This window comes from Sarcophilus harrisii, chromosome 3 (genome assembly GCF_902635505.1).
Source record: "Sarcophilus harrisii chromosome 3, mSarHar1.11, whole genome shotgun sequence".
Taxonomy (NCBI): domain Eukaryota; kingdom Metazoa; phylum Chordata; class Mammalia; order Dasyuromorphia; family Dasyuridae; genus Sarcophilus; species Sarcophilus harrisii.
The window spans coordinates 268411391-268439192 of NC_045428.1; the positions used below are offsets into that span (position 1 = coordinate 268411391).

A 27802-nucleotide genomic window follows, 5' to 3' on the forward strand; every position below is an offset into this window, starting at 1 on the left:
AATACTTCAACGATCACAGATTTCACTGGCATACAAACTAATGAATAAGTACAATGCTTATTAACTATGGGTAAGACTGAAAAAAAAAATCACTTAGTGGCTAACATTCTGGGATTGAACGTTATATAAAATGTCACATTTTAGCCAAGAGCTTTGATAATCAATGTGGATATATAGATGACTAAAAAACATACCTGTAGTATTTCTGAAATTTTAATAATATTTACTCCTGTTTTGGAAAGCTTCGTGGTATAAAAAAAAAAATTCACTTAATGGACTATGTAGATAGTTATAAGAAGAATTGTAGAACTTCTAAAAAGGAAACAGTCACATTCCAAGAGGGTAAATACAATAACTATCTTTAAGACTATGGCCACACTTGATTTTCATGATTTCATAGGCAGCTGACCTATTAGTAAAAGGACATGACAGGTTGCTTTCTAATTTTTAGATCCTACTGAAAACTTTTAAGTATACACATTGTTTTTACATTTTTAGTTAATGCCAGGAAGTTTTCTTAAGAGTTTTGGCTTAATTGTTTTCCTTAAATGAATCCAAGTAATCTCACCTGAGTACTCATTCTCTTTCTACAACTTTCTCATCTGGTTCATTCTCCACTATTTTGTTTGGTAAATCCTCCAGAATATCAATTAATTCAATGGAAACTTAGCTGATTCTTTTAGAACCTAGAGGTTATCAGTGCAACATCTGAACTGTCCAAATAATGTCTGATTCTTTCTACGTGACTGGTTCATTTCTTTTTTGATCACATACGTTCTGGGTTATATATTTTCATCACTTCTCACAATATCACTGCTGGTAAGATGTTACAGTCAATTTACATCTACTACCTATCTTTCTACTACTGCCTTTTGGTTACATACAATGGAATTCTCCTGAGACTGTCATGTTCCATAATTCACATGCTAGACATACAGCATTACAGGAAGAGTACTGCAGTTCAGGAAACAGGCTTTTGTATCAGTGAGTAGTTTATGATTATTTAAAATACTGTGTAATTTCCTATATGTGAATCAGTCTGCTCTTCCCCCAGTTCAATTCTAGGCCAAGTTGCTGTCTACTAGATAGGGCCTAATATATAGATTGATTGGTGATGGTCTGTTGAGAACACTATGGAAGTGTTCAGCCCATTTCTCTAGGATTATGTCCTTATCGCTAATCAGTGAGGCACTATCAGCACTGAGTAGTTGAGATGCACCCTAATAGATCTTTGGCCCATACAAAGCCTTCAGAGTATCATAAAACTGAACTGGTCTTGAATTAGCTCAGAAGAAATTCGAGATGAACAAAATTAGAGTCCACTCCAAATGTTCATTGGAACTATTTGTGTCTGACCTGTGGGCTGATTAGCCACAATTAGACACAATGTAACTCGACTCAACATAGTAATATCATTTTGGTCTTTTTCAAGACTAAAAGACAACCAACCAACCAATATATAGATACTGTTGAAGACAGTGGACAATATAGCCCTTAATCTTATGGTTCCTTTGTTTGAACAGGGATAAGTAAAGAATTCTGAGGTGAGAAGAGAAATCTTTCAGAAAAAAAAAGACACATAAAAAAAGCAAAAAACCTTACTTGATCTTTCAAGTCCTGTTACTTATTATCCTGTGTCTTGCCTCATTTTTGTGGCTAAATCCTTTTTTTCTTTAAATGGTATTTTATCTTTCCAAATGCATGCAAAGATGGTCTTTAACATTCACCTTTGCAAAACCTTGTGTTCCAGATTTTTTCCCTTTCTTTTCTCCTCCCCAAGACAGCCAGTAATATGATATAGGTTAAATGTGTGCAATTATTCTAAACATATTTCCATATTTATCATGCTAAGCCAAAAAAACCCAAATAGGATCAAAAGAGAAGAAAACACAAGAAAAAAGAAAAAAAAAAAAACAACAAAAAAAGGTAAAAATACTATGCTTTAATCCACATTGTCTTCATAGTTCTTTCTTTCTCTATCACAAGTTTATTGGAATTTATTGAATTGGCCCGAATCACTTCACTGAAATAAACCAAATCCATCACAGGAGAACATCACATAATCTTGTTACTATGTACAATGTTCTCTTGGTTCTGCTCACTTTACTTGTATCACTTAACGTAAGTCTTTCCAGGTTTTCCTGAAATCAGGCTGTTCTTCATTTCTTATAGAACAATAATATTGCATTACATTCATATACCATAACTAACTCAGCTATTCCTCAGTGGGGGGTGGAGGGAGGCCATCTATTCAATTTCCAGTTCCTTGTTGTAGCTAAATCCTTGAAAGGGTCATTTACAAATTGGTGCTTTTCCCTTTTCTCTCCCCCTCTTCTTAGTTCTTTGTAGTCTGGTTCTAATTCCACCATTCAACTGAAACTATTTTATTTGGTTACTAATGATTTTTCAGTTGCCAAATCTAATGGCCTTTTCTCAATCTTTTACTCTTCTACTTAGCTACTTCTCATTTTAATAGATTTTCATAACATTATTTTCTCCTGTTCTCCTATGCATTTGATAATTCCTTCTGTCTTTTTTGCTGGATTTTCATTCTAAATCAGGTCCACTAACCATGAGTTAACCAAGGTCTTTGGCCCACTTTTCTTTTTTTTTCCCCCTATACAATTTTGCTTGGTGATCAGTTTTCGAGGAATCAATTTTCTCCTTGCAGATGATTCACAGTGTCATTTTATGCAGTTTTAGTCTTTCTGCTGAGTTCTTCTCACATCTCTAACTACCTAGTGGACACTTCAAACTAGAAGTCTTATAAGAAATCTTAAAATTCAACATGTCCAAACCTAAACTAATCAGCTTCCCACATATATTTTCCCTTCTGATATTTCCTAGTATCACTGAGGGCACCAACATTCTTCCAGTCACTCAGGCTCACAACCCACTATCATGCTCAATCCTTCATTCTCTCACCTCTTATCACACATTCCCTTGCCTTGGCCCAAACCAATCTGTTGCCAAGACCTGACTCTATCTTTGCCACATCTCTTAATAAGTGCCACCTTTTGTCCTCTGATATTGCTACCCCCTTGGTGCAATTTCTCAGCACCTCACCTAAAAGATTTTAATAAACTGCTTGTGGTTTCTCCTGCCTCCTGTCCATCCTCCAATCAGTTTCCTAATTGATTCCTAAACTTCAAGATTTATAATGTTGCCCCCATTTCCCCTACCTCATATATTTCAGCAGCTCCCTATTCCTTATAGGTCACAAATATAAAGTCCTTTTGAGCTTTTAAAGCACTTCATAACCTGGTCACTTGTTCCCTTTCTAGTCTCCTTTCACTCTGCTCTCTTCATTCCAGGTAGGACTTCCCAGCTGGAACTCAGTAAGAAACATCTCCTTCTGACTCTGGGCATTGTCTTTTTCTTTAAATCTCAACTAATATTCCATATTCTGGGGGAGGAGGGAGAAGAAACCTTTTCCATCCCCTTTAATGTTTGTGCTTTCTTTCTCGAATTCTCTCTCATTTAGGTAGTCCATACTTTGTTTACATAGTTTGTACACTATGTGACTCTTGAGGCTGTGAGTTCCTGCGGAACAAGGACTGTTGTTTGCCTTTCTTTGTATATTCTGCTTTTAGCATATTCCCTGGCACAATGTAAGCATTAAATAAATGCTTTGTGTTTGGATTTAACATCTAATCACATTTTAAAACTATGTCTTAACTTTATAAATTATCAGATCCCTCTCTAATACCCCCTCCCTGTTACCCTACCATCAAATCAGTGCTTTTTTTCTCCTTGAACATTTAACATTCTGTTTGCACTTCTTTTATGAGCTTAGTGTGCATTATTCTATCATTGTACTATGACCATATGTGTATATGTATGTGCGTATGTGTGAGTGAGAGAGAGGGGGAAAGGGGAGAGAGGGGAGAGGGAAGGAAGGAGGGAGCACGAAAAAGTGAGAGCAAGAGATCTTAGTGCTAGACTGATGAGCTCCATGAAGGCAGAAGTAGTATCTTAATGCACTCACCCTCATTGCCTAAGTATGATCTTCTAATTAAATTATTAATAAATATTTATTTTTAACTGACTCATAAATGTTTTACTGTAATGTTCAAATATATTTCAAATTTCACCAAAATTCAGATAATCTGTATCTGAATGTATGAAACATGAATAATATGAAAAAGAGAAAATAAAAAGGACTTTATACTTTAATATTTTTTGGATTTGTGAAAAAACAGTATCCATTCCTTTATTTCTCTGCCCAAAGATTTTAAGATCACCTCAGCTCAAGTTTTCATCACCTTCCTACTAGATTTTCCATCTACCTAATCCTTCTCTCTGGCTCAAATTTCTCATTTTTCTAATTGCTAAGATAATTTTCTTTTGAGTCAAGCCTAGCCAATCAACTCTAAGGATTCTTTTCACCTCTATGTTAAATATATAAACTCTTTTGTTTAGCTTTTACAGACAACCTGACTCTTAACCATCTTTCTAGATTCACTGGACATTTCTCCCACTTCCCTGACTGAACTCTGACATAGTCAATCTGACATTTTCTGTTACGTGAAACTTTATCTCCCATCTCTGTGCCTTTGCACTGGTCAACCTACATGCCTCCTTCTCACAGAATTCCCCTCCTTTAAAATAGCTCTAACATCTTCTGCACGAAGCCTTTCCTGAACCTTCCTTCCTCACCCCAAACTACCTTTTAATTAACTACTTTGTACATATTTGTACTTGTTCATTGTCATTCTATCTCCCTCTTTCTGACAACCTGCATTTGGGTAGGGATTCTTTCTTTTTGTTTTGTTTTTGTTCTTGTATCCTCGATGCCTAGCACACCATGGACATTTAACACATACTGACTGATTGGCAGATTGCTCTGGAGACATCCTTCCATTTAGATGCAACTTCCTTTTATTTCCTGTTTACATTTATAGCAAGAATGTTAATATTGATATGTTAGTTTATCTAGTATAATATATGTTCAGGCACTGCATAAGCATCTCATATGGAGGACTAGTAAGTGAAGTTAGTATTTAAATACAGTCTAAATCATGTGATTTTTAAATAATTTATGGTTTTTAAAAATTTACACTGTTGACTAGAATAGGAGGGAGGTGGTGGCTTATATAACACTGAGGACTGTTTTATATATTTTTTTATGGGTGGCCATTGTCAAATAATGTGTCACCAAGTGACCAGCATATTAGAGCCTCTCTCTAATTAGTTAGATAGCTCTTTGGAAAGAAAAGTAAAAATCAGTCACTAGGTCCATACTTATAGGCTTTACAACATGACAAAAACTGTGTCAGAGCTTGTACTCCATTAATCCAAACTTTCAGAATCTTGGGTTATCCTCAATCTCAATGTAAAACATCAGAACAAGCTCATAATATTGCTAATCTGACAGAATATGAAAGTGTCCTCTATTAATTCTGTTACTGAATATATTTTCCATCAAATGTGATCACTGTTGGTTCTGATGTCTAGTATTTTTTTTTCCTTTTTTTTTTTGTTTTTAACTTTCTTCCTAATCTCTGTTTTCTCTTTGATTAATCTTAGAAAAGAAAGGAAAGAATTAATAAGTACTGACTATGTGCCTGGCACTTTACAAATAGGAACCTCAAAATAAGTATGGGAGGTAGATGCTATTAGACAGACAGAAATGAAGTGAGTTGCTCAAAGTAATATAGCTAGCAAGGATCTGAGACCGAATTTGAACTCAGAACACTAGATCAGAAGTCAGGATAACCATCTACTGATACTACCATTGCTTCTTTGCAAAATGGCTGGCTTTTTGAAGACCTTAGTAACCAATTACTCTGCTCTTTTTTTTCTTCTAGTTTTCGAATTGACCAGTAGTGTACCTTATCTTTGGCTTTTCAGCTCTACTTGGTTCTGTCATTTTTTAAGGTTTCTTCTTGCCCTCTCCCAAGTTCAGAGGTACTCCAGATGTTTATAATAACTTGGATTGTTTTTATTTCTCTATGTGTTTGTCTTATCTCCCCATCTGTATATTGAGAGATAGTATAATTTCTAATTCATATTTTATGTTTCTTATACTACCTAACACATATCAAGTACTCAATTTGTATTTTTTTGACCTACTGATTTCAAAGTTATCACAGCAAAAGCTCTGCCATCATGATTTGTATTAAAGGACATTAAAAACTTGTGGGTTTTGTTAAATCTAGAATTAAATTCTTTCTTCTTTTTAGCTTTTAATTCAGCCCTGAAATACCCTTATAGAAATAATTTTTTAAAAAAATCACAGCAAACTCATAAATGTTTTTTACTATTATCAGTGAAATGAAAATGTCTTTCATTCTTCTTGGAGTATGGATTCAAGAGGCTGTGAAGATCTTATAAACTCACTCAGAATGGACTGCACTCTTGAGATCATTTAATAGCTCCACATTACAATGTCTCAACACTGATACTTTCTCCATTTAAGAATGGCAGCTGTTCAATGGTTTATTGTAGTCTACTGACCAATGAAGAATAAGACAATATCACAAAACCTACCATGCTAAAGTTCTTATAGATCTGACTTCTGATGCTCACTAGATTTATGAGAATATAAGCTGCAGAACCTACTTTCATAAATCAGATATCTAACACTAACAAATTATGCACCGATTACAGATGACCTTTGGAGTTGTTCAAGGTACAGTCACAATCACGCATTAAAAAAGCTGCTTTTCACTGTAATGTGTGAATGTATGAAATTAAATGAGGCTTGCAATGTAATCAGTGTGGTTGGCTGGTTTAATATATTCCATTTCAATTTCAAATCACCATAAACCATGAGTGACGAATCTAATTTGATCAGTTGTTCACAAAAACAGAGGAAGGAGAAGTAAGGCAGGCTGACCAATAGCTATAGTCAGGTTTCAAAAGTAGTTAATGAATCCTGCTGCCACGGGTAGCCCTAAAAATATATTTTAAAAATAATAGCACTTGTTTCTAAAACTAAACAAAAACTAAACAAACCCCTTACCAATCTCCAAACCCATAATATTACAAATATACAATCCTGATATATTTTGCCAAACAAAATGTATATTTAAATAACAACAAAAAGGCAACTATTTCCTACTTAAATATTAAATACATCAATTCAAAGCAAACCAAAAGATCAAATTTGGGCTATTTAGAAACAAAGGTGCTAAGGGTAATAATTCACTGTGAACTATGAGTACTGGCTTCAGACTGGTTATTAGTGTCTACTAATATTCATTTTTGGTGTTGAAAAAAACTAACTCTAATTCCTCATCATGCTATTCTTGTCATGTTGCCCAAAAGTTTTACTGGATGGAATTATAACTAAAAAATTTCTAAACTGTTCATATTTTTGCTAAGCAGTATCATTATCACAAAGAGATTACAGAAAGAGGAAAATAACATGTATAAAAATGTTTATAGTAACTCTTTTTGTGTGGCAAAGCACTCAACAACTAGAGAATGGCTGAATAAATTATGGACTATGAATGCAATAGAATATCAAGCCATACAAAATTACAAAAGGGCAGTTTCAGAAGAACTTAGGAAGATTTGTATGAACTGATGCAGAGTAAAGTGATCAGAAGCAGAAGAATAATTCATATAACAACACTGCAAAGACAAAAAAAAAAAAAAAAAGAGAGGAGCTCTGACCAATAGAAAAACTAAACCCCTAATTCTGGAGAACTGAACATGAAGACTCCCCACATTCTTATTCCTTTCTCTGTCTTCTGTTTTAATTCTTTCTCCTTTTCTTTCATTTTTGTCTACTGGGGGGTGATTGTGGGAGGGAGGAAAAAAGATGGGGGAGGGGAGGGAGACAGAGAGAGAAAGAATATAAAACTTAAAAAATTATTGACATAGGAAATATAATTCATCTCGTCTACCTTGTCCCTGAGAAAATGAAATTCCTCTGTGGTGTCCACTTATCTGTAAGTATTTGTGTGGACTTGGAGAAATATAAAAGTCCATGAGCTCATTAAGTTTCTAAGATTCTAATGGCAGACTCCAGAATAACTACATGATTTTGAGGCCCAAGCTGTGTCTAGAAATACAGGGAAAAATTAGGGAAGAGACAGGACTCTTTCTGGGTAGAATATAGGAATGTATTTTTTTACTCTAAACTAGCCCCTTAGAGATCTGAAGCTTTTAAAAGGCAGCCTTTGGTCTTGAGGAGAGAACTGGTAACTATCTATAATGTTGTTAGGCAGTAAGGTCAAAATCACTTTTATTTCTCAAGTGCACAATATGAGTGAGATCAAAAGGGTTATTAATGAAAACTGAAAGCAACTGGAATGGAGCTACAGAATATCGTAACATTTCAAGACTTTGAAAAGTGACACTATGGAGATGTAGAAATACATAAAAATAACAGGAGTAAAAATATTAAAACATTTAAATAAACCTGTCATTGCAATGACAATAAAATAGTGAAGTGGGGAGGGAAGATAAAGGGGGAAATTCATGTAAACACTCCAATATTTAAAAACAAATGGTGCGTTTGGATAGCTAATGCGATAATTTGCATTACAGCATGTGGTATTCTAAAAGGAGTGCTGCAGAGATGCCCATGTGCTCAAAGGTGATTGGTTAAGTTTGTTCATAACTATTATGATAAAAATATTCTTACCTTATTTAATTAGAGGGAAAAGTCCAAGTTATATGAAACCAAAGTGCTCTAATAAGAATTTAACAAAACAAAACATAGTCAAGCCTCCACAAACATGTCAACTGACAACTCCTTTTGTTCCGTAATCATAATTGTGAAAGTTGTGGGGAGGAGGTGGAAGGCTGTGTGGTAATAAAGGTACAAAGGTAAGAGAGAACAGCTAAACCCCACTATGGTTGGAAGTCCACAGAAGCCTATAAGCCTGTTGAAAATACACAAGTTGTTTGTATATGGCACAATTCATAGGCAGATTTAACCACCATCTTTCTAACCACCACCTTGAAATGACCAGGGATAAATGAGCATCTTATGTTGTGAAATCGCCTGCTTAGTGTTACTGGATCCAATAGTCACATGTATACACAAATTATCATCTTTGGTGGGGATGGGGTGAGTGTTAAAATTATAAAAATCTTAACTATACACTTAGCAAACAGTAGGGAGATATTTTCCCTAAAGGGAGTGTCATCCCCCTGTAATTCTTATGTTCTAGGAGGTTTCTTACACTTGATATTCATAATCTCCTGTGTTTTAATACTTTGGGACAGAAAAAACAACATTTCAGAAGCTGGAAGAGATAATGAATATGATCCAGCCCAGTTCTCCATCTTTACAGAAGATGACTTAAGTTTGAGTAACTTATTCAAAGTCAAAGAGCTGGTGGAATTTAATGGAAACAGTCCTGGGAGACCAAAGAAGACCTGAGTTTTACTTTATGCTTCTGCTATTTCATACCATACTGTATTAGATTCTGTTTTGGGAGGGTCCTTTCTTCAATATTCAAGGATCCCTGCTTCCCAAGGAAAACAAAGAATACATTTTTCTATATGAAGATATTCAAATGAATAAGCATTCACCTTTCTTGGCCTGCCATGTACCGTGCCAAGGAGAAGTGTGACTTCCTGAACTTGGTCATGGATATGCCGCCACTCTGGATGTATATGTTGGCACATGGGAACTGCACAAGAAGCTGATGGCTGTCGAAATGAAAGAGCCTCCCAGAAAGTCAGCTGTTTTCATGTGGGTGAGCAAGAATGTCAGTGAATTAAACCCGAGAGATGAAAGAAGGACTGAGCAGTCAAGGCTTTCTGACTTCCAGGACAAGTTACTGAAGCCATCTCCCTGGTATATAAATCTTTGTTAATGTGGCAGGGAAATTCTTACTGTTAAACCTCAAACAAAACCAACAGGAAAAATCTGAATCACTTGAATGGGCAAACATGGAAAAGAGGTAAAGGTAGGGAGTGGGGACTAGAAACAGCACAGGCCTGAAAATAAGTTCTAATACTTATTATAATAATAACTGATTAATTATTTTTGGAAACTCATTTTTGGAGGTTCTTTCAAGTATTATTCCATGGTCTTGTTACTTGACCACTCTGACCCTCAATTTTCTCTTCTAGAAATTTAACAATAATATTTACACTACCTATCTTATATAAAAGGCTCTCCTCAAATTTTAAATTATTACACAAACTATTATTTTATGGTTGGCCAAGAGTAATGTACAGGACTTTTAGTTGAGACAGAGATTAAGAAGAAGAATATTTTAGACATGGGAATAAATAGGGAACCACCAGAGTTCACTGAATAGGAAGGTGAGGAGGGTGTTAACATGATTAGAATTATAGCTTATTGTATTTAGAGTAAAAGCTCTGAATACTTTAGCATATGATTTTCCTTGGAAGGGAGATTTTCAATCACATTTGACCTATGAGAATGCCCAGAAAAGAGAAAAGAAAAAAATTTTTAAAAATTTTCCCTTAATGGAACAAATGCAAATAATATTTGTTAGGTGCAGTCTATTTTGAATTACTTACAAATACAGGAAGCCTAAAAAAAGTCTTTAACAATATGTGAATTGAGATATTAAGAAAAAAGTCCAAATTTGGAAGCCTTAATACAAGCATCATAGATTTAAAAATTCTTCCAGTAATTTATATATGTATTCAAAACACAGTTAAGTTCAAAGTGCTCCTATGCTGCATATAGACATATACAAATGTACTTAGTGCATTTTATTTTTTCCATGAGCCCTCCCCATGAAACCAGCAGTTGCTGCCTTTTTATTCAGTTGATAATTCAAATATTATTTCTAATACAAATATATGGTTTATCAAGCTTATTTATCATTGACTTGTACACTTCATAATCATATTACAACCCCACTGTGTAGTGAATACCACTTGCAGTTCAAGCTACTCAAGATAAGCACTGTTACTTTCAAGAAAAGATTGGCAGTAATTAAAGGTCTTATTTTGTTGGTAACCACTTTTTTAAGGAGGAAAAAAAAAAACAACAGAAAGTACTACAGATACATTTAATTTGGTAATGGTATTTTATTAATGAAATTTATTTTGGCTATTTTATTTTGATTTTAAAACAAAGATGTGCTGAATTATTTATCAACATCTTGATATGGAAATATTCAGTCACATTTGAGAAGATTTTAAACATCTGTGACGCCCATGGAATAAAACCAAATAATATTAATAATAATGATGATGATAAAAAACAACAATTGTACTTTGTGCTCATACAGTTCTTTTCATCAAAGAATTTCAGAGTGCTTTACAAACACACAGCATTATCCTTTATTGAATATATGACAACTAAATTAATGATGGATAAGGCTTGCCCAATGTCACAAAATGAGTCAGAGGCAAACCAGGAATAGAATTTCTAACTTCTCAAGCCTCTTGCTTTAACAGCTCAACTGTGAAACAATTATTTTAGTAGAATGTTTCATATTACATTTAAAGCATGGACCCATGGGCACACACAAGCAGATTTACAGACACAGGAAAAAAACCACACCGACACACCCACATATACCCCAACACATTTTTTTGTGTGCTCTCTCTTCCCCCAAAACCACAAATCTGTGTCCTCCACAACATTGCTCTTTTGCCCACCAGAAGTACAAGTGCTGCAAGGGGCTGGGGAAGGGATAGCAAGGTGACATCAGGTCTGCGACTTTCTCTTTATTGTTCTCTGTCTTCTCTAATTCAATAGGTATTCAATTAAGCACCTAAATCATGATGATAATAATAGGTAGCATTTTCAGAGAGGGTTTACAAGATGTTTTACATATATGTTTCCATTTTATCCTCCCAACAACCCAGCAGGTGAGATGGGATTATTATCCCATTTTACAATTGAAGAAACTGAAGCAGAAGTGACTTATGTAAAGTCCGCAGCTAGTATCTCTGGTAGGATCTGAAGTCAAGTCTTCTTGCCTCTTGAACCCACATTGCAGCTATTACCTAATATGCTCTCTGTGTCGGTCTCTCTCTCCCTGGAGATATAAAGACAAAAACGAGAGTTCTTTTCCTCTCATGGAGTTCATATCCTACAGAGATAATACATCTTTAATAATCATCTTTACGGCCTAGAGAGCTGTAAGCAAATGTTTTGAGAAGGAAGACATGGGGAACAGCTTCTGGCATTACATGACACAAGAGCTCAGCCCTGAAAGAAACCACAACTATCAGGAGATAGAGACCAGAAGGCAGCAGGCCCCTTGTGTGAATGCGTTGAGAAAGGACATGAGGAAGGCTGTTCTGGCAGCTTAGGAGAGAGGATTCTGGAGATGGGGAGGAGGGCCTTATTAGGGAGATGTCCCTAGTGTGAGTAGACATGAGAACAGGGATCTAAGAGATATTATAGATACAAACGTGACAGTACTTGGAAAATGACTGTATATAGAGGGTGACCAGTAAGGAGCTGCTTGAACACTTCAGATGTGATTCAGATGAAGTGATGAGGGGAATAATTCCAGAAGAGTAGTTACCTCTCCCTCTTTTTGTGTTCCCCAAATGGGGGGGGGGGGGGAAGAATTTAACTTTATTCTGTCTCTCCATCCCTCACCCAATGCAACAGCTACTCTAGACTCAGTTTTTTCATTAACCTTTAAAATCCAACACAAATGTCAGATCCTCCATAAAGCTTTTTTTTTTATTCCTTCAGTTGTTAATTATCTTCTTTCTCAGAACTTATATTGGACCTGATGTACCAATTCATGTTATTTTATACATTACACTTATTTTTGTTAGCATTAGATCTCTCCAAAAGACTTATTTTACGGTGAACTATATTCTCCTTCACCGTCTAGGACAATAACAAGTCTCTACTATTTGTTAAAAAAAAATTTTTTTTAAATGAATACTGTAATGGAGCTCTATAAATCCTAACAATTTTATAGTAAGGCTAGGCTATTGCTTAAGAGAAATTCTGGAATTGGAAAAGTGTTATAAAATTTTCCCAGAAAGAATAATAGATATAATGATATGACATATTTGTTGATTATCTACTCTGCTCAAAACACTGTATGTGGCAAGTTCATAAAACTATTCTACTTTCAAGGGGTGTATAATCTAGCAGGGGAACTAAGACAAATAACTTTGAAGGATCTGTGATTTCCTCTGGGGTAGGTAATTGCAGAATAGCAATTTCCTCCAACACGCCAGGTCATAATCATTCTCCAACCATGTTTCTAAGACCATGATCTGAGGCCTTAACTTTTAGTTTTGGCTGGGAGTCCAAAAATATTGACATAGTCCCAATATATCAGTTTACTTGCTCCAGCTGTACTTCTTTTTTTCCCCCAACCACTTTCTTGATAATCAGCTTGCTGTTGCATCCACCTCTCAATTGCCCCCTTCCAGTTGTGATGAAATCTATACTCCCACTGTTACGGGAAAGAGTGTGTCAATCTATTCCCCTGTGACTCCATGCATTCCTTGTAACTTTCCAAACTAAAATACTCTTCCCTGGTCACTATTTCCCTGTATGAGCTATGTTTTCCTATATAATATAAACTCCTTGAAAGTAGGGATTGTTCTTTTTTACCCCCACTGTTTGCCACAGGGCAAATCTTTAAAAATGACTCACTTATAAATCATGTACAGTTGGGTTGAAGTAAAAGAGATTAAATGATAAGTTACTATATATCAGAGTTTGAATGCGAACCTAGTTTTTCCTACACCAAATCTAGTACTTTACTTAGTTCTGCAACAAATAAGCATAGTCAAGAAAAACAAATTCTCTCAATGGCCATGTACAAAAATGTTATCACTGCATATTATTCCATCATCTTGCTTTCAAAAGAAGGATGGATTTATTCATCATCAGTCCTTTGAAGTCATGGTTTCATTAATGTGTTGACCAGAATGTTTTAAAACTGTTAGTTTTAAATATTATTGTCATTATCCATATAATGACAATGGTATATTTTAATTAATATGTTGATCAAATAATATAGGACTTTGTGTATGTGTGTGTATGTATGTATATGTACATGGTTCTCCCAGTTCTGATCACTGTACTCTAGATAAATTCATATATGTCATCTTGAGTTTCTCTGAAACTGTCCCTTCATTTCTTAAAGCACAATAGTAATGCCATTACATTAATCTACTTTGCTATCTATTTCTCGTGTGATGGATATTCCCATTTTTTGCAATTCTTCATCAATACCAAAAAAAGCTGCTATAAATATTTTTGTACATAAAGGATTTTTTTTTCTTTGATCTCTTTGAGGTACAGATGCTAGTACTAGTAATGCTGAATCACAGGGTATGCACAGTTCATTCTGGAGAACATAATTCCAAAATGCTTTACAAAATGTTCACTATAGCATTTCATAGAGTCACTAACTCTACGTAATTTTATGTTTTTAAAAATGTATGTTCAATTGGCAAGAATCTTTTACCTTTGTTTGCTGTGCCCCCAAGAGATGAAAAGGAAAATAAAACTCCTGTTACAAACATGTAACTGTCGAGTAAAACAAAATTTTGAATTGGTTATACTCAAAAAAATTAATGAGTCCTCCATCTCTTTATCTGGAAGTGGAGATGAGGGGGAAGAACATGCTAGATATGGGGGACAGACTGTAAATATTCAGTGTTGGGAGATGCAACAGACATTAAGAATAAAGCCACTGGACTAAAGAATATGTGGCAGGAAGTAAGGTATAAGAAAGAAGACTAGAAAGGTAGGAGGGAATGGATTAAGATATAAATGGCTTTGAATGGCAAAAAACATTTGAAATTTGATCCTGTAGGTGATAGGGAGCCACTGCTATTTATTGAATGGGGTGAGGGTGGAAGAATGACATGGTCTGATCTGTGCCAATATATGAATTATAAGGTAGATCTGAACCAATATAATTTTGACTTTAAGAATATTCTTGCCTCCACTTTACCATATTGCCTTGAAGGTAGTAAATGCACAACATGACTGTTGAGTTGAAGAACAGTATTAGCAAATCACAATTATAGCATGTTTTTAAAGTTTATACAGTGCAAGGGTTACTTTCCTGTAAAAGGTCATAACACTGTAAATTAAGAAATCAGTGAGCCATCTAAAGGCATAATTCCACCTAAAAGTTGTAAATATATCTTAGTTTACTCTCCTTTCTGCAACCTCCTTTAAAAATTTATCCCTTAACATTAAAAGCTTAATGAATATTTGATGAAGACAGATTTAAAAAGCTCAAGAGAATTCTAATTTAACTGACTAGCTAGTGTATTCTAGGTTCTAAAATAAAATCAATTAAGTTGTTTTTATCCTGTAGAACAATTTGAAAATTGATTAAGTAATGGATTACTTGGGAGACTATTTTTTTTATATTCAGCATTTATATTCACCCTTTTAGAATGAAATTTTAAGTTAAGATCTAAGCTTTTTTTTAAAGGTCAAATTTTCATAATATAAAATAATAGGAAAGAAGAGAAACTAGCAGTATCATAATCCAAACTACCATAAAGTAATAATCATCAAAACTATCTGGTGTTGGTTAAAACAAGAAGTTATTCAATGTAACAGATTGGACAAACAAAATTCAAAGGCAATTGAATATCAATAAATCCAAGGATATCAACTATTAATAATTCCCTATTAAACAAAAATTTTGGGGAATTCTGGAAAGCAATCTGTCAAAATCAGGTTTAGACCAATGCCTCATACCCCCTACTACAATATGCTCTTATGACTAGATGGTATAAATATAACGTCACATTTTTTTTTTAATTGGAAAATCAAGGAAGATAATTTTCACAATTATTTATGGGGAGCAGAATTCTTGACTAAATAAGGGCTAGATGATCATAAAAGATAAAGTGGACACGTTGATTGCAAGCTTCTGCACAAGCAAAATGCAGTTTGAAGTAGAAGAAATAACTTAAATGGGGGGAAGTCTTTGCAGCAAATTTCTCTTACAAAGACTTGACTTCTAAGCTATGTAAAGAACTGTAACAATGACAAAAGAACCAATGACACAATGGCTGTCTATCATGACACAATAGATAGTAACAAGTCCATGTGAATTCTAAATCCCCCATGAGTGATTTTTGGATCAAATTTTTTTGTCCTCTGTTAGCATGGATCACTAGGAATTAACCAGACACTTTTCTATTTAACTCACTTCTTACAAGAGCACATTCAATTCAAAATAAAACTTAACTGTAAGAATTAAAATGGCTAACTTCATAATATGCTTTCTATATATATGAAGATCTTACCATTTGGATGAGCTCAATACCATGCAAATACAGATAACTTTTTGATTAATTAATCTAACATTTAATGAGCTCTTTCTCCTAAATTCAGATTCACATTACTAGCTGCCTAACTAGACACTTTAAAATGAATGTGTCTTTAGAGTAACTTTTTTTTAACATACTTTTTAAAAATTTTGAATTTCAAATTCTTTCCTTCCCTCTTCCTTCATCCATTGAGAAAGTGTGCAGTAGGCATCTCATCTCAAACTCAGCATGTTCAAAATAGAAACTTAACTTCTCTGAAAATCTATCCTTCTTCCCATTTTCTGCTGAGCATACCACTATTCTTTTTATGACACAGGTTGACAACTCTGGGGTTATCCTTGAATCCTTTCTCTTCACAGACCTCCACAATGTCTACACTTGTATCCTCCTTGCTGTTTTACATGACCACCCTTCTAATTCAAGCCCTTATCATTGCTTGCTTGGACAATTTTGGCAACTTTCTAATTGGTCTCCTTGTCTTAAATATTTCTCCTCTCTTGTATATCCTTTAGAGAGCTACCAAAGTAACTATTCTAAAGCAAAGGTCTAATCATCTCACTACTCTGATTAATAAACTCCAATGCTTCTCTGCAATCATTACAAACTTTTCTGACATATAAAGTCCTTCCCAACCCAGTTCCTATCAATGATCTAGATCTAGATCATTTCTCTTGACACACTCCATAACCCAATCAAAATGGCTTTCTTACCCCTCAAACTTCCATCTTCCAACTGCCCATATTGTCCCTTATTGTCTGGGATGGATTCCCCATCTTTACCTCCATTACTGAGAAATCCTAATTTCTTTCAGAGTCCAGATCAAATGTCACCTCTTCTAAGCCTTTCCTGATTTTCTCAGTTGCTAGCAACTCCTTTTAGAAATGACTATGTGTTTACTTTGTATATACTTAAATGTGTATATGATGTTCCTTGGATTGAATGCAAGTTACTTAAAGGATAGGACTAGTTAATTTTTGTCTTTTTATCTCCAATGCCTAACACAATGACTAGAATATAGTAGATGCTTAAGAAATACTTGTTACCTACAGAAATCATTAGCGCTTCTATGTATTGTTGACAAAGCCTAGCAGCAACAGACTGAAAGAGAAATTCCATTACAAATAACTGTAGACAAAATAAAATATTTCGGTGTCTACCTGCCAAGAAAATTTAGTAATTATATGAACACAATTACAAAACACTTCTCACAAAAATAAAGTCAGATCTAAACAATTGGAAAAATATCAATTGCTCATGGATAAGCTGAGTTAATATATTTAAGATGACAATTTTGCCTAAATAGGTCTACTTGTTCAGTGCCAGACCAATTAAACTGCCAAAACATTATTTCATAGAGCTAGAAAAAATAATAACAAAATTCATGTGAAGAGCAAAAGATTGAGAATATCAAGGGCATTTATTAAAACAAAACAAAACAAACAAACAAAAAAAAAACAGGATGGCGGCTTAGCAGTACCAGACCTAAAATTATATTATAAAGCAGTAATTACCAAAACCATTTGGTACTGGCTAAGAAATAGTGGTAGATCAATAGAACAGGTTAAATACACACAACATAATAATCAATGACTACAGTAATCTAATATTTGATACCCCCCCCCCCCCCCCCCAAATCCAGCTTCTGGGATAAGAACTCATTATTTGACAAAATTTGCTGGGGAAAACTGAAAATAATGTCAGAAACTTGTAATAGACCTAAATCTCTAAGGTTAAGGTTAAAATGGATATATGATTTAGGCATAAAGAGTGATACCATAAGCAAATTAGAAGAGCAAGCAATAATTTACCTATCTGATCTTTGGAGAAGGGATGAATTTATGACCAAAGAAGAATTAGAGAACATTATGAAATGCAAAAACAGACAACTTTGATTACATTATATTAAAAACTCTTAACACAAACAAAACCTCAACAGAATCAATATCGAAAGGAAAGTACAATGTAAAGGTTTGAAACGCTTGAGTTCATGCACTGAGGTTGGACAACCAAAGCACTTAAGGCTAATTACTGACTGGACAATATTCTATAAGCATATGCTTGGAAAATGGCCCTTCCCACTATTCTGTGCTGGCTCAATAATTGGTGTATACAGAGAACTGTAGGAGGGACTAGGGGGTGGAGTAAAACTAGCAGAGTCATTTCTGGGTGGGAGACAAGTTAGGAAGGTCATGGAGATTCTGCTTCCATCCAATTCAATCCTACCTCTAAAGACAAAGAACAAAGATCAAGGACTTTTGCTTATCCTGACTCTGGCTGATTCTAAGGTATCCAGGGTACTAATGCAGTCATCACTATACAAAGTAAGAAAAAAAATTTTACAGCCAGTGTTTCTGATAAAAGATCTCATTCATAAAATATATAAAGAACTGTGTCAAAATTATAATACAAGTCACTCCCCAATTGACAAATGGTCAAAAGATATGAACACACAATTTTCAGATGACAAAATTAAAGCCACCTATAGTCATATGAAAAAATACTCCAAATCACTATTAAAGAAATGTAAATCAAAACAACACTGAGGTACCACCTCATACCTCTCAGATTTGGCTAAGATGACAGGAAAAGATAGTGATAAATGTTGAAGGGAATGTGGGAAAATTGGGATACTAATGCATTCTTGGTGGAGTGATAAACTGATCCAACCATTCTGGAGAACAATTTAGAGCTATGCCCAAAGGGTTATAAAATGTGCCTACCCTTTGACCTTAGCAGTGCCATTACTGGGTCTGTATTCCAAAGAAATCATAAAGGAGGGAAAAGGACCCACATGTGCAAAAATGTTTGTAGCAGCTCTTTTTGTGGTGGCAAAGAATTGGAAAATGATTCGATGTCAATCAACTGGGGAATGGCTGAATAAGTTGTGGTATATGAAGGTAATGGAATAGTACTGTTCTATAAAAATTATTATGAACAAGCAGATTTTAGAAAGACCACAAAGATTATGCATGAACTGATGCTGAGCAAAACAAGCAGAACCAGGAATACAATGTATACAGGAACAGAAAGGATGTGTGATGATCAACTGTGAAAGCCTTTGTTCCTCTCAGTGGTTCTGTGATCCAAGGCAATCCCAATAAACTATGGACAGAAAATGCCATCTGCATCCACAAAAAGAATATGATAGAATGTAAATCAACAAGATAGAATGTAAATCAACACATGTCATGTTTCACTTTTTTTTTTCTGGATTTTTTTTCCTCTCCCACCGTTTTCCCCTTTTGTTCTGATTATTCTCTCCCAACATGACTCATAAATATGTATTAACAACACTTAGATGTTTCATATTAATACAAATGTAAATAAAATATAAATATCAGTTAAAAATACTTGTTTATAGTAATAATGGGAATGCTATCTTTAGCAATAATAAGAAAAAAGAATTGAATAAATAAGTGTAGGCAAAGAGAAAGTAAAATTACTGCTTTGTGCAGATGGTATGGCTTACTTAAAGAAGCCTAGAAAGTAAAATAAAAATTAAGTGAAACAATAACATCAGCAAAAACTGCAAGATGCAAAATAATTCTACACAAATCATCAATTTGAATATTATTAGGAAAAAAACTTAGCAGGATGAGAAAGAAATAGAAATTCCACTCAAAATCACTAAATACAACATAAAACATTCTTCACAGAAATATAGATCTAAATAAATGGACAAATATTAATTACTAAAGAGAAGGCTGAACAGATATTTTAAAAAATTACCTAAATTAATTTGCTTATTTATTACAATACCAATCAAACTACTGAAGAATTATTTTAAGAAAAGCTAGAAAAAAAAATTACCAGAGGGGAAAAATGTTAAGAATACTACAGTGAATAATGAGAAAAAATGGGAAACAGGCATAGCAGAATCAGATCTCAAACTATACCACAAAGCTAAAAAAATCATTAAAATGGTTGGCATTGGATAAAAATCAGAGAAGTATAATATAGAAAAGTTAATATCCAGTAAAAAATCCAGTGTTTAAGAAACTCAAAGATCTTAGTTACTTGGTTTAGGACTCAATATTTTATGAAAATTGTTGGGAAAGAGGAAATCAGTTTGGTAGAAAGTTGGTCTAAATCAATACCTCATCTTATATACCAAGATAAGTAAATATAAACAGGAAAATCATAAACAAATTACAAAAAGGAAACAAATTAACCTTTCAGACATATGGACTGAGGGAGAGATTACGATCAAAAGGGACAGAAACAATCAGAAAATAAATGGCCAATTTTGACTACATGAAGTTAAAAGTTTTTATACCAAGAAAACCAATGTGGTTATATATAGTTTTTTTTTTTTTTTCTGATAAAGGTCCCATTTCCAAAATATAAAGGAACAAGAGTCATTCCCCAAAGATACAACAATCAAAGAACAGAAATAAGTAGTTCACCTTACATCTTAGCTGAGAATCTTGCCTCCTATTTTCCAGAAAAAATTGAGGCCATTCCAATGAACACTACTTTCCTCTTTCTCATTTCATATCAAAAGCTTTCTGCCACTTTCTTCTCTTTCACCCTGTCTCACACAAAATCTAAGTTATAATTAGCCACGTGAAAAAAATTGTTTTAAATCACTAATAATTAGAAGTGAAAATAAAAGCAACTCTAAGGTTCCCTTTTATGTTTTTAAGATTAGCAAAACTAACTAAAATTTAAAAATAATAAATGTTGAGGTGTCTATGGAAGACAGGTATTTTAGTGTAGTTTGGAGACATTCTGGAAAGCAATTTGAAATTATAACCAAAAAGTCGCTAAAGTGTGCATACATTTTGAGCCAGGAGTACTACTACTATGTCTAAACCCCAAAGAGAAAAAAAAAGAAAAAAATATATAATTAATTATAGTGGCTCTTTTTATAGGAACAAAAACTTGGAGGCTAACAGGGAGAAGAGTCCATCAATTGAGGGATGGCCAAACAATTTTGTCTGAAAATAATTGAATATTAGTGTGCTGTTAAAAAAAAAAAAAAAAAAAGACAAAATTTAAGAAGACTCATATGAAATGAAGAATGAAGTAAGCTAAATCAGGAAAACAATTATACAATAACAACAATGTATGTATGTATATATATATATATATATATATATATATATATATATATAAATAAAACTCTGAAAGACTAAAGAACTCAGATCAACGCAATAATTAATCATGACTCCAGAGTACTAAAATACTAGTATTCTACATTCTTGGTTGAGAACACTATCTCATACTTAACCAAAAACACTGAGGTTATTCCCATGGACTCCATTTTCTCCCCTCCAGCCCCTTTTAAATGGTATTTTGTTTTCCCAAATACCCAGTTTTCAACATTCACCTTTTCAAAACTTTGTGTTTCAAATTTTTCTCCCTCTCCTCCCCCTTCCTCAAGACAGCAAGCAACCTCATGTAAGTTAAATGCATGCAATTATTCTAAATATACTTCCTTCCATATTTGTCATGCTGTGCAAAAAATAAAAACCAAAAATCAACCAACCAAAAAAACCCAGTCTCAGATAAAAACAGAAAGAGAAAAAGAAAAAAAAAAAAAAAGTCAAGCAAAGAAACAGCAACAAGGTGAAAATACTATGCTTTAAGCCACATTCGGTTTTCTCTCTGGATGGTATTTTCCATCAAAAAATTCTATTGGAATTACTTTGGATCACCTCATTGTTGAAAAGAGCCAAGTCCATTACAGCTCATCATCACATAATATTGTTGTTACTGTGTATATTATTCTTTTGGCTCTGCTCACTTTACTTAGCATCAGTTCATGTGAGTCTTTCTAAACTTTTCTAAAATCAGCCTGCTCTTCTTCATTTCTTATAGAATAACTGAGGGGCATCCAGTTCCTTGACACTACAAAAAGAGCTGCTACAAACATTTTTGCATATGTGGAACCTTTTCTCTTTTTTATGATCTCTGAGATACAAAACCCAAGTAGAAATACTGTTAGATCAAAAGATATTTTCAGTTTTATAGCCCTTTAGGCCTCGTTCCAAATTGCTCTCCAGAATGGTTGGATCAATTCACCAACTCCACATACAGTAATATATCAGTGTCCCAGTTTTCCCACATCCCTTCCAATATTCGTCCTTGTCTTTTCCTGTCATCTTAGCCAATCTGAGAGGTGGGTTGTGATATCTCAGAGTTGTCTTAATTTGCATTTCTCTGATTAATAGTGAGTTAGAGTATTTTTTTCATATGGCTAGAAATGGTTTAATTTCTTCATCTGAAAACTGTCTGTTCATATCCTTTGACCATTTGTGAATTGTTCACTCCTCTTTCTTATTTCATATCAAATGACTTTTGCCACTTTTTTCTACTCCTTACCAAGACTAAACCTTCTACCTGAACAAGTGAACCCATTCCATCCCATCTCCTCCTACAGAAGGTCCCTTGTCCTCTTTACTTCTTTTCAGTCTCTTTCTGTCTGCTGAGCTATCCCCTACTGCCTACAAACATGCTCATGTTTCCTCATCTTTAAAAAGCTTTACTTAATCTGTCCATTCCTGCTAATTATCACATATACATGGCATATATATATATATATATATATATACACATATATATTTTATACACATAAAATATACGAACATATATTTGTATTATATACATATATATTTATGTAAAAAGAAATAAGAAAGATGAGTTAACATGGGTGAGAGTTCTGGAGAGACTCTGGATGCTTTGTACAATGTATTTGAATCATTCATTCAACAAATATTTATCAAGTTCTTACTTGACTACCACTTCAACTAGGCTTCCTATAAACCTATTCCAAGGCTAGGCATCTTAGGAAACAGAAAAATTAACAACATCCCCTTTTTCTTAAAGAACTTTCACATTAATCACCAAAGAAGTATTTATTGTGCCTATATCTAAAAATGAATGACTTACTCAGCACCTTTATTCTATCGCTTCTCTTTTAGGAAGTTGTCTTCTCCATTAGATGTTGAGCTTCTTGAGCTCAAAGCTCAACATCTAATGGGGAAGACCACATGCAAACGAATATGTGCAAATAAGTTAAATGTAGGATACACAGAAAATAATTGAAAGAGGGAAGGCACTTAGAATTAAGAGGGGTTAGGAAAAGCTTTCTGTAGAAGACGGGATTTTGACTGGGATTTGAATAAAGTCACTAGGTAGATAGGAAGAGAGAAACCATTCTAGATGTGGGGGACAACCAGAGAAAATGTTCAGTGCTTAAGTTCAGAGAAAAACAGGTCCAATGATTCTTTGATTACCTTTGAAATTCTTTATGACCAAAGATTATTCAGAAAATATAGTCTACTAGTTACCCTACCAACCTCAATAAAAACTCAACATTCAGTATTACTTAATTCTGACTCCAAATTTAATCCAATGCAACTATTAAGTATTCACTGAGTACTACAAATCAACTCCTTCCCTCTCTGCTCATCTATGTTCTTATTATCACTTAAATCGTGAATTTTGGCACTGGGAGGTACCTAAGCTGAAAATGATTTTTAAAGCATACTGTCTCCAAGAAGGACAATATCCTTTAAGCATCTCAGAGAAAATAAAGTTTTCCCAAGATGGACTATGTATTTAGCTTGGAAATAAGGATGGAAATAGGGAAGAAATCATGCATAATGAAGAAGAAAATGAAGCTTTAATTTAATCCTTAGAAAAGTTTCAGATAGAAGATCCCATTATTAATAAAATAAGTAGAATCTAAATCTAGTCATAAGGAGTACTTCCATAATGTTAAGGAGAGAGAGCTGGATGATGGGGTATACTTTCTTTTTGATCCTGATTTTTGTAATTCATTTGAGGATAACAGAAAAATAAAAGAAAACGAACAGATAACAAATATCCTATAAAAGAGATGAGCATTTCTGCGGCTGAAAGGCACAATTCCCCATATGTAGGGAAAGCATTTTACATTTACATATATTTAATTTGTATAAAAACCTCTTTGAAACAGTGAAAACCTAACTGGAAATCTGCTGTGTCCATGAAAAGCATGGCCAGCCATTTGTTGAGCTATGTGCAGATAAACAGGAGTGATTAACCTGGCACACCATGTACTATAAGAAGGCTTAGTCAGCCAATCTTGTCTTCATTCAAAAATCTCTGTAGTCTATTGACTTGAGTTTGCTGGGAGTCTTTGATTGTCGCTTGTCTTTGGATTCTGGCCCTTGTGACACTAGGCTCTGGCTGCACCCCTTGACAGTTCCCCTGTTAATCCACAACTGGAATAATTAATTCTATAGTAGAGTAAATTCCTGCAAAATGGCAAGGAATAGTAGAACCTTGCTAATTCATACCAAAGACTGAGAGACCTCTGTGGTTGCTGAATTATGTAAATGAGCAATAAGGGAAGTAACATGATTCAAAAATATGTTTCATTCATTTATTTTGACAAGTGTGGCTTAGTCTTAATTATTTAGAAATTTTCTTTATGGCATACTAATAAATTTACTATGACATATTTTAGAAATGTGATAAAGTCTTTAGTAACAGAGACCATGGAACAAATTCTACTGAATAATTTCCCTAAAGACTGAACCATTTCATACTTTTCTTCTGCATTCTTTGAATCTTTAATATGCAATTTTGGGGAGCTTCATAAATAAATTTGTATGTGTGGGTAAGGGGAAATACAGAGACATTTTTGTGTTTTGGTAAGTACAGTGAGAAAAAGGAATTATATAAAGCATTAAACAATCATTTTGCAAGTGAACAACTGGTTTCATGTCTTACAAATGTTTAAGCTTTCACCTGTGGCATTATAGGAAAATGTGTAAAAATAAAAATTTCACATTCTAAGTTCATAATATTTGACACTAATAGAATGTTATTTATTCTTATTTTCTAAATAAAAGTAGTGTAGTTTGTCACTCATTCAATTTAATCCTTACTTTTTGTGTTTTTTTTTGTCTTATACGATGTATCTTTTTCAAAGTAAAAATGTGTGCATTAAGGCAAGTAGAAATATTGCAATATGTAACATTTCTCTGTCAAAATAATTATACTACTAAATTCTAAGTTAAACTATTTAAGATAGGAAAACATTTTATATACATTTGAAAGTTGCAAACTGGCAAAACAAGTCTTCAAAATTCCACTACTGGCTTTATAACCAGTGGTTTTATAATGCAGTAAGGGATAGAGAGGAACAAGCTGAACAGAGGGTCACTAAAAAAAAGTTTCCAGCTTAAATGACTAGGGTTAAAAGACCTGCACATTTCAATTTATGTTTTCAGATAGCTTTCAATGTAAAAACATCTTATGTATTTGTTAAATACAATTTGGTTTTATAAAGTTGAAAAATAGCTTAAGTCAAGAATATGCACTGCAGTTTGAAGGTAAATTCCAGATAACAGAAAAACTTGCAATCAATACTCAACCTCTACTGTTGCTGTACCAACACCCCTCTCTGCCCTTCAGTTCAAATTCAATTATCTTCTAAAATTTTTCCACAAAATCACAGAAGAGGTGGAGTGGAAAGAAATCACAAAGATTATCCCTCTCAAAAAGTACCCAACATGCTAAAGATAGTCTTAGGAGGACAAAGTCTATAAGCTCCCCTAGGATAATTAGGGAAAATATATTGCACACCTCTGAATCAAATCTTAACCCTCCAGCGTAAGAGTATAAATTATATCAGTCACTAATGTTGGACAAATAACTCAAGAAATGTACTTTGGTACATATTTTTTGGTACATGATGGTGGTTCAGCATTATCTTAGAATACAAAGAATGGTATCTTTTACAAATGCAGATCCTGTGAAGCTTAATGAGAGAGAATTATTTAAGAATGTATAAAGCAAATGACAAGTGAATATAGAATCAATAACTATTGGGTGCTGAAAGAATATTATTTCAGATAATGATCCCTACCCCATAAGATTAGGCTTCAAACACAGTTATCAGTTTCCTTTGAGGCATAAGGATGTGATTTCTGTCCTTTGTTGGTATGAACTGCAATCCCTTTATGATTTAACAGAAGGTATTTCAGAATTCCTGTGGCTGATATGGGATGAGCTTCTGTAAACTTCACAAAACTAATACAGTTTGTAACTAAATATAGTTTAATATATTAATATACTAAAAAAAAAATCTTTCTAACTTGGCAGAATTTTCTGGCATAGTTTTCAAAAGGCCTGAAGATTCCTATGCTATGAGGTATTTAAGTAAGCCTATAATGAAGATCTCCTAAGACAACTATTAGAAATTACAAATGTCATAGAACTTAGAATGATATACTATGATCACCTATCCTTCTTCCTATTAATTACTTTCTTCCCGATTAGAAAAAACTAAAAAAAATATGATCCAGATAAATGATGAAATCAAGTTTGATTAAAAGTCTTTTCCTCTGTATTCTGAAGGATGTGGATTTCTTCGACAAAGAGATCTAACTCAAGTTTCAATTGATCAATGATGGGCAGAAGCAGCTACACCCAAAGAAAGAACACTGGGAAATGAATGTAAACCGTTTGCATTTTTGTTTTTCTTCCTGGGTTATTTTTATCTTCTGCATCCAATCCTTCCTGTGCAACAAGAGAACTGTTCGATTCTGCACACATATATTGTATCTAGGATATACTGCGACATATTCAACATATATAGGACTGTTTGCCATCTGGGGGAGGGGGTGGAGGGAGGGGAAAAGTCAGAACAGAAGTTAGTGCAAGGGATAATGTAAAAAATTACCCAGGCATGGGTTCTGTCAATAAAAAGTTTATATATATATATATATGTTTTTTCCTCCTATTGCTGCTGCCTGGACTCATCAGTTTTACATTTGCCTTTGCACTCACCATCTCCTTTCTTTTTTCATTCTTATGTATCAGGTGAGTCCACTCCTTATTCCCTTATTTATTCTCCATTTTTCAATGGATATTCAATGGATATCATAATTCAAACTCGCTATCATATGGCTATTATACTATTATAGGACTTATTCTCCCAATAGAACCACTAAATTATTCCACTCGATTGTGGATAAATAAAATAAGAACAAAAGCTATTTTCTATCCATTCTCCTTCCTTTGCCCTATTTTACCAGATTCTAACCACAACAGAATTACAGAAAGTTTTCTTTTCCTATTTCCTGATGGTAGGAAAAGGGGTCCTGGCAGTAGTTGAGAGCTTCTGACCCCTAAGACCACCAGTACACAACTCCTCTTAGTTTAACTTCATGGCATCCACTTTTCTTCATCTACCAGCTAGTATGAAAAAAGCTAATAAAACTGTAATGAAAGACAAATTTTTTTAATTTAAAAAAAAAAGAAGAAAAGAAAGAACTGCAAAGAACAAGGAATAACTCACACCTATTTATACAGCAAGTTTCCTACCAATAACTTTTGTGGAGTAAACAAGGCAGCCCAAATATTAGTATCATTATTTTACAGATGTAAAAATTGAGGCCTAAGAAATGTGAAATGCTTAGCTACATTGTTAGCAAGTACAAGAGCTGGGATTTCAAGCCTGGTTTCCTAACTCCACGCTAATTTTTTTTTTTTTTTGCTGAGGCAACTGGGGTTAAGTGATTTGCCTAGAGTCACACAGCTACGATGTGTTAAGTGTCTGAATCCACGTTTGAACTCAGGTCCTCCTGACTTCAGGACTGGTGCTTTATCCACTGCG

The 27802-nt window shown here is 33.9% G+C and overlaps 1 protein-coding gene across 3 annotated transcripts in view; it reads right to left on the reverse strand.

Annotated features, from left to right (window-relative positions):
• The window catches only part of POLA1 (DNA polymerase alpha 1, catalytic subunit), a 332125-nt gene that overhangs the window by 32346 nt on the left and 271977 nt on the right, over positions 1-27802 (reverse strand). Inside the window, exon 37 of one of the 3 annotated variants that reach the window (XM_031959461.1) lies at positions 10983-11936. The exons of the other annotated variants lie outside the window; for them this stretch is intronic. Coding sequence (XP_031815321.1) covers positions 11905-11936 — 32 coding nt within the window. The 3' untranslated portion in view covers positions 10983-11904. Of the gene's footprint in view, positions 1-10982; positions 11937-27802 lie in introns of those variants that run through there. 3 annotated transcript variants of the gene reach the window in all.